The sequence below is a fragment of the Penaeus vannamei genome, chromosome 39 (assembly GCF_042767895.1).
Source record: "Penaeus vannamei isolate JL-2024 chromosome 39, ASM4276789v1, whole genome shotgun sequence".
NCBI classification, from domain to species: domain Eukaryota; kingdom Metazoa; phylum Arthropoda; class Malacostraca; order Decapoda; family Penaeidae; genus Penaeus; species Penaeus vannamei.
In genome coordinates, this window is record NC_091587.1 from 10,314,436 (window position 1) to 10,324,092 (window position 9,657).

General features: G+C 32.5%; 1 protein-coding gene across 1 annotated transcript; it reads right to left on the minus strand.

Annotated features, from left to right (window-relative positions):
* Positions 1-909: 909 nt before the first annotated feature.
* On the minus strand, positions 910-9,015 carry LOC138860034 (homeobox-like protein HDP1). Its single transcript, XM_070116826.1, has 3 exons — positions 8,937-9,015; positions 2,369-3,561; positions 910-951 (listed from the first exon to the last, which is right to left on the minus strand). The coding sequence occupies exons 1-3, from the start codon at positions 9,013-9,015 to the stop codon at positions 910-912; spliced, it is 1,314 nt and encodes a 437-aa protein (XP_069972927.1).
* Positions 9,016-9,657: the final 642 nt, after the last annotated feature.

The window sequence follows — 9,657 nt, forward strand, 5'->3', positions numbered from 1 at the left end:
CACACACACACACACACACACACACACACACACACACACATACACACACACACTACACACACATATTCATCTCTCTCTCTTGCTCTAAACGCTGACACGCACACACACACACACACACACACACACACACACACACACACACACACATGCACCTTAACATATCCGTATATATGCATCATTTCTATATTTTCTCAGTCTTACCATGTCAGCCTTCACACTTCTGTCAGAGAACAAGTCGGCCTGACCTTGAGGCTATTCTCGAAAAGGTAAACCCTGTGTAGTACAAATTCTTGGGCAGAGGTTGGGTGAAGTCGAGCAGAAACTTTGGTCGAAACTTAGAGTCGAATGGAAATTAGGGCAAAGTTTGGCGGGAATTTAAATAAAGTTGAATGGAAATTTAGTGAAGGAACTTTGGGGAAAACTTAGATAGAGAGTCGAGTGGAAATTAGGGGAAAAAATTTAGTGAAAACTTACATAAAGTCGAGTGGAAACTTCGAGCAGAAACTTATGCGGAAACTTAGAGTCGAGAGAAAATTTAGAGCAAAGTTTAGCGGGAATTTAGATAAAGTCGAATGGAAATTTAGTGAAGAAACTTTGATGGAGACGTAGATAGAGTCGAATGAAAATTTAGAGCAAACTTTAGCAGAAACTTAGATAAAGTCGAGTGGAATCTTCTAGCAGAAACTTTGATGGAAACTTAGAGTCGAATGAAAATTTAGAGCAAAGTTTAGCGGAAACTTAAATAAAGTCGAGTGGAAACTTCAAGCAGAAACTTTAGCGGAAATTTAAATAGAATCGAATGGAAATTCAGCGCAAAGTTTAGTGAAAACTTACATAAACTCGAGTGGTAACTTGGAGTAAAGTTTAGCGGAAACTTAAATCGAGTCGAGTGGAATCTTTAAGCAAAGTTCAGTGGACATTTAAAGTATTGTGGAGACTTCGAGCAAAGTTCTGTGGAAATTTAAAGTAAAGTTTTATGAAAGCTTAAAGTTCACTTGAATCTTAAAGCTAAGTCTATTGGAAAACATAAAACCCCTCCTCTTCCATATCCTCCTTCTTTCGCTCTCTTCCTCTTTATCTCACCCTCTCTCTCTCTCTCTCTTTATCTATTTATCCATCTGTTTTATCCCTCCCTCCTTTCTTCTCACCCTCTTCTTCCCCCTCCATATTCTCCCTCTTTCCCTCCCCCTTCTGTATTTCCTCCTCCTCTCTCTCTCCCTCCCCTCCTCTCCCCTTTCCCCCTCTCTCTCTCCCTCCCCTCCCTCTTCTCTCTCTCTCCCTCAGCCTCCCTCCTTCTCTCTCTCTCTCTTCTCTCTCTCTCTCTCTCTCTCTCTCCCTCCCTCCCTCCCTCACACCCTCTCTGTCTCCCTCCCTCCCTCTCTCTCTCTCCTTCCCTCCCCTGCCCCCCCTCTCTCTCTCTCTTTCTCTCCCCACTCTCTCTCTCTCTCTCCCTCCCTCCCTCCTCTCTCTCTCTCTCCCTCCCTCCCTCTCTCCTCTCTCTCTCTCCCTCCCCCTCTCTCTCTCCTTCCCTCCTCCCTGCCCCTCTCTCTCTCTCTCTTTCTCCCCCTCTCTCTCTCTCTCTCTCTCTCTTCCCCTTGGTCCACGGGAGAGGTTACACAGCATGTCTCCCCTCGGCAGGAAACCTATAAATAAATGGGCCAAATATGGGCATTTGCGAAAACGACAGATCTGGTTATCCTTATCTTTTTCTTTTGTTTTCGTTAAGGAAAGAAATAGAACAAGTAAAATGTTTTGTTTGTGTGTGTTTTTGTTAAGGGAAGAGAGAGGTCCTGGAAATAGTTTTGTTGTTGTTAAGGAGAGAGATAAAACAAGTAAAATGGTTCAGGAATTTTGTTTGTGTGTGTTTTTCTGTAAAAAAAAAAAAAAAACACACACATGTTAAATGCTTTGGATTTGTTTTTGTTGAGGAGAGAGAGTACAAAGAATCTTCCAGACTTTTTTTTTAAGGGGAGAGGGCAAATACAGAGATCCTGAAAACAATTCTTTTGTTTTTGTTAAGGGGAAATAGAGAATAAGATAAATGGCCCAGGAAAGTTTTTGGTGTTCTTGTCACTGGAATTTGGAACAGGGACGTTAAAACCAAGATAAATGAGAAAAAACATAAAGGAAAAGAAGTGACAAAAAATTGAAAAAAAAAACAGGATGAAATGTAAAAGAAGAAAAAAAAAAAAAAAGAAAAGAAAAAAGATACATGGTAAACGGCCAAAAAAATCTTCCGACCCAAAAACGACAAAACGAAAACGAAAATAAAATCATAGGGATAAACCAACAGCAACAACAACAACAACAAATCAGGAAAACGAATGTCTAAGTGATTTTCTTAGCTTCGAAATTGATTTAATGTTACAAAATGACTATTGATTATGAACACTTTATTGATCATGAACACTTTATTGATCATGAACACTTCATTGATCATGAACACTTTATTGATCATGAACACTTTATTGATTATGAACACTTTATTGATTATGAACACTTTATTGATTATGAACACTTTATTGATCATGAACACTTTATTGATCATGAACACTTTATTGATTATGAACACTTTATTGATCATGAACACTTTATTGATCATGAACACTTCATTGATCATGAACACTTTATTGATCATGAACACTTTATTGATCATGAACACTTTATTGATCATGAACACTTTATTGATCATGAACACTTTATTGATCATGAACACTTTATTGATCATGAACGCTTTATTGATCATGAACACTTTATTGATTATGAACACTTTATTGATCATGAACACTTTATTGATCATGAACACTTTATTGATCATGAACACTTTATTGATCATGAACACTTTATTGATTATGAACACTTTATTGATCATGAACACTTTATTGATTATGAACACTTTATTGATCATGAACACTTTATTGATCATGAACACTTCATTGATCATGAACACTTTATTGATCATGAACACTTTATTGATCATGAACACTTTATTGATCATGAACACTTTATTGATCATGAACACTTTATTGATCATGAACGCTTTATTGATCATGAACACTTTATTGATCATGAACACTTTATTGATTATGAACACTTTATCGATCATGAACACTTTATTGATTATGAACACTTTATTTATCATGAACACTTTATTGATCATGAACACTTTATTGATTATGAACACTTTATTTATCATGAACACTTTATTGATTATGAACACTTTATTGATCATGAACACTTTATTGATCATGAACACTTTATTGATCATGAACACTTTATTGATCATGAACACTTTATTGATCATGAACACTTTATTGATCATGAACACTTTATTGATCATGAACACTTTATTGATCATGAACACTTTATTGATCATGAACACTTTATTGATCATGAACACTTTATTGAGCATGAACACTTTATTGATCATGAACACTTTATTGATCATGAACACTTTATTGATTATGAACACTTTATTGATCATGAACACTTTATTGGTCATGAACACTTTATTGATCATGAACACTTTATTGATCATGAACACTTTATTGATCATGAACACTTTATTGATCATGAAACAAACAAATTGATCAAAACAAACCCGTCATAAAAAATACAATAGACAAATATAACGATCATATAAACGCAGAGAAACGTATCATACATATATAACGAACCGTGATACGAAGGACAAATATAACGATCATATACACGTAGACAAACGTATCATACATATATAACGAACCGTGATACGAAGGACAAATATAACGATCATATACACGTAGACAAACGTATCATACATATATAACGAACCGTGATACTAAGGACAAATATAACGATCATATAAACGTAGAGAAACGTATCATACATATATAACGAACCGTGATACAAAGGACAAATATAACGAACATATACACGTAGACAAACGTATCATACATATATAACGAACCGTGATACGAAGGACAAATATAACGATCATATAAACGTAGAGAAACGTATCATACATATATAACGAACCGTGATACTAAGGACAAATATAACGATCATATACACGTAGACAAACGTATCATACATATATAACGAACCGTGATACGAAGGACAAATATAACGATCATATACACGTAGACAAACGTATCATACATATATAACGAACCGTGATACTAAGGACAAATATAACGATCATATAAACGTAGAGAAACGTATCATACATATATAACGAACCGTGATACAAAGGACAAATATAACGAACATATACACGTAGACAAACGTATCATACATATATAACGAACCGTGATACGAAGGACAAATATAACGATCATATAAACGTAGAGAAACGTATCATACATATATAACGAACCGTGATACTAAGGACAAATATAACGATCATATACACGTAGACAAACGTATCATACATATATAACGAACCGTGATACGAAGGACAAATATAACGATCATATACACGTAGACAAACGTATCATACATATATAACGAACCGTGATACTAAGGACAAATATAACGATCATATAAACGTAGAGAAACGTATCATACATATATAACGAACCGTGATACAAAGGACAAATATAACGAACATATACACGTAGACAAACGTATCATACATATATAACGAACCGTGATACGAAGGACAAATATAACGATCATATACACGTAGACAAACGTATCATACATATATAACGAACCGTGATACTAAGGACAAATATAACGATCATATACACGTAGACAAACGTATCATACATATATAACGAACCGTGATACGAAGGACAAATATAACGATCATATACACGTAGACAAACGTATCATACATATATAACGAACCGTGATACAAAGGACAAATATAACGAACATATAAACGTAGACAAACGTATCATACATATATAACGAACCGTGATACTAAGGACAAATATAACGATCATATAAACGCAGAGAAACGTATCATACATATATAACGAACCGTGATACTAAGGACAAATATAACGATCATATAAACGCAGAGAAACGTATCATACATATATAACGAACCGTGATACGAAGGACAAATATAACGAACATATACACGTAGAGAAACGTATCATACATATATAACGAACCGTGATACGAAGGACAAATATAACGATCATAGAAACGTAGAGAAACGTATCATACATATATAACGAACCGTGATACTAAGGACAAATATAACGAACATATACACGTAGAGAAACGTATCATACATATATAACGAACCGTGATACTAAGGACAAATATAACGAACATATAAATGCAGAGAAACGTATCATACATATATAACGAACCGTGATACTAAGGACAAATATAACGAACATATACACGTAGAGAAACGTATCATACATATATAACGAACCGTGATACGAAGGACAAATATAACGATCATATACACGTAGACAAACGTATCATACATATATAACGAACCGTGATACAAAGGACAAATATAACGAACATATAAACGTAGACAAACGTATCATACATATATAACGAACCGTGATACTAAGGACAAATATAACGAACATATAAACGTAGACAAACGTATCATACATATATAACGAACCGTGATACAAAGGACAAATATAACGATCATATACACGTAGACAAACGTATCATACATATATAACGAACCGTGATACGAAGGACAAATATAACGAACATATAAACGTAGACAAACGTATCATACATATATAACGAACCGTGATACGAAGGACAATTATAACGATCATATACACGTAGACAAACGTATCATACATATATAACGAACCGTGATACGAAGGACAAATATAACGATCATATACACGTAGACAAACGTATCATACATATATAACGAACCGTGATACGAAGGACAAATATAACGAACATATAAACGTAGAGAAACGTATCATACATATATAACGAACCGTGATACAAAGGACAAATATAACGAACATATACACGTAGACAAACGTATCATACATATATAAGGAACCGTGATACTAAGGACAAATATAACGATCATATACACGCAGAGAAACGTATCATACATATATAACGAACCGTGATACTAAGGACAAATATAACGCACATATACACGTAGAGAAACGTATCATACATATATAACGAACCGTGATACTAAGGACAAATATAACGATCATATACACGTAGACAAACGTATCATACATATATAACGAACCGTGATACTAAGGACAAATATAACGATCATATAAACGCAGAGAAACGTATCATACATATATAACGAACCGCGAATGAGGAAAGGTCATTTATTTAACAACGATTCCTCATCTCAACGATATCTGCCTGACTTGAAGCCATAATGAACTTTCTCATAAATATAGCAAGCGCTGGCACTCTCAACGTCCCCGGTGCCAGTGCCAGAGTGCCACCATTGTCATTGAAAAGCGTACACGGCCCTACTCTTCACGATCTACATAACGAATCAGAGTGTTTTTTTTTCTTTTTTTTCGATTATTATTATTATTATTATTATTATTATTTTTTTTTTTTTTGGGAGGGGATTTAAAGGTGGTATGTGATGATTTTTTCCTAAATATAACGAATCAGAATGTTTTTTTTATTGATTTTTTTTTTGGGGGGGGGGGATTTAAAGGTGGTATGTGATGATTTTTTCCTAAATATAACGAATCAGAATGTTTCACTCATGAATGCATGAAAATAACAATGAAAAAAACAAGATTCAATTTTGTATTTTATGTATTTACTTATTTATTATTTTTATTTATTTATTCATTTATTTTATGATGCTTATATATCTACCCATCTCTGTTTATCAAATGTCTATCTCTGCATATCTATTTCTGTTTATCTACCTATCTATCAAAATATCTGTATCAATATCTATGTATCTGCCAGTGCATACCTACAACAAAAATCTATTAATCTATGAATCTATATAATTATCTATGAATCTATATAATTATCTATGAATCTATATAATTATCTATGAATCTATATAATTATCTATGAATCTATATAATTATCTATGAATCTATATAATTATCTATGAATCTATATAATTATCTATGAATCTATATAATTATCTATGAATCTATATAATTATCTATGAATCTATATAATTATCTATGAATCTATATAATTATCTATGAATCTATATAATTATCTATGAATCTATATAATTATCTATGAATCTATATAATTATCTATGAATCTATATAATTATCTATGAATCTATATAATTATCTATGAATCTATATAATTATCTATGAATCTATATAATTATCTATGAATCTATATAATTATCTATGAATCTATATAATGATCTATCTATCTATCTATCTTTATACGCATATGGGTTGTGTGCCTGCTTATTCAATTATTAATTATCGTAATAAAATTGGTAACAATACAGAAATCTTAACTCGGGATTTTCAACATATCTATATAATTATAAAGATGATAATGATAGTGTTAATAATCATAATCGTGATCATAAACATAACAATAATAATTACATTAACAATGATTATAATCATAATGACAATGATAATATTGATGATAGAAATGATAACAATTATGATAATGATGATAATAATGATAATATAATATAATAAAATAATGATAATACAATATAATAAAATAATGATAATACAATATAATAAAATAATGATAATAATGATAATGATAATAATAAGGATAACAATGATAATGATGATAACAATAATAATAATAATAATAATAATAATAATAAAAGTAATAATAATAATAATAATAATAATAATAATAATAATAATAATAATAATAATAATAATAATAATAATAATAATAATAATAATAATAATAATAATAATAATAATAATAATAATGATAATAATAATAATGATAATGATAACACTAATAATAATGATAATAACAATAATAATAATATTAATAATAATGATAATAATAAAAGTAACAATAACAACAATGATAATAATATTGATAACAATAGTAATGATGATAATAACAATAACAACAAAAAATAATGTTAATGGTAATGATAATGATAAAGATAACAATAATAACAATAACAATAATGATAATAATAATAATGATAAAAATAATATCAATGATAATAATATTAATAATAACAATAACAATAATAATAATAATAATGATAATAATGATAATAATGTTGATGATGATAATAATAATAATAATAATAATAGCAATAATAATAACATTAATATTAATAATGATAATAACAGTGATAATAATAATAATAGTAATAACAATGATAATGATAATAACAGTGATAATAATAATAATAATAATAATAATAATAATAATAATAATAATAATAATAATAATAATAATAATAATGATAATAATAATAATAATAATAATAATAATAATAATGATAATAATAATAATAATAATAATGATAATAATAACAATAACAATAACAATAATGAAAATAAAACAATAACAAAAAATAACAATAATAATGAGCTCCAGAAGCCCTCACATGACACATACCGGCTAATGCAAGCAAACGACACAAACAATTAGTTTGAGAATTCGTCTTCAAAGACAACGTGTCTCTTTTTCTTCTTTCGCTCTCTCTCTTTCTCTTTCTTCTCCTTTCTCTCTCTCTCTTTCTCCTCCTATCTCTCTCTCTCTCTCTCTAACTTTCTCTTTCTCTTTCTCCTTACTCCTCTTTCCCCTCAGTCTCTCTTTCTCCTGCCCCCTCTCACTTTCCCCTTTTGTCTCTCTCTCTCTCTCTCTCTCTCCCTCCCACACCCCTTTCTCTCTCTTTCTCTTTCCTCTCTCTCTCTCTCCCCCGCCCTCCCTCCCTCTCTCTCTCTCTCTCAGGCGGGCTCTGTGTCAACCCGTGGGCGGCTAACTCCGGCGCCCACGACCGCCCCCCCCCACCTTCTCCTCGCCGCCCATCCTCTTACCTGGCACCAGTTGGCACCTTGGCACCAGTTCCCTCTCCTTAGGAATGCACCTGTCAAAGCGGCCCTGAATTTCTAGCATTTTCACACACATCAAAACGTACATACTAATATCAGGGAGGTTGTGTGTGTGAATGTTCGGGTGTCGTGTGTGCGTGTGTGTGTGTGTGTGTGTGTGTGTGTGTGTGTGTGTGTGTGTGTGTGTGTGTGTGTGTGTGTGTGTGTGTGTGTGTGTGTGTGTGTGTGTGTGTGTGTGTGTGAGAGAGAGAGAGAGAGAGAGAGAGAGATAGTATGTAAGTGTAAATGTGTATGTGTGTATGTAAGTGTTTGTGTGTGTATAAGTGTGGAAGTGTAAATGTGTGAGTGTGTGTGTAAGTGGTTGTGTATGATTGTGTAAGCGTAAATGTGTGAGCGTGTTAGTATGAATAAGTGTGTATACATACCAAACTTCATTTGCATATACATGTGTGCGACAATGTGTCAGAACCTATATGTGCTTATATGTCTGTTCGTGTCAGAGAATGTGTCAGAGTGTACGTGTGTCATTCACCCCCTCCCCCCTCTCCTCCCCATCACCCCCCACCCCCTATGGCACCCTATATTTTGTCTCGCCTCTCCCGCTGTGGCACCCTCTAACCTATATCCTGAGTGCCACAGTGCCAAATTTTTATCCGGGAACACGGCACAAAAGATTATTATTTCTGCGCGAAAAATATTTCACACG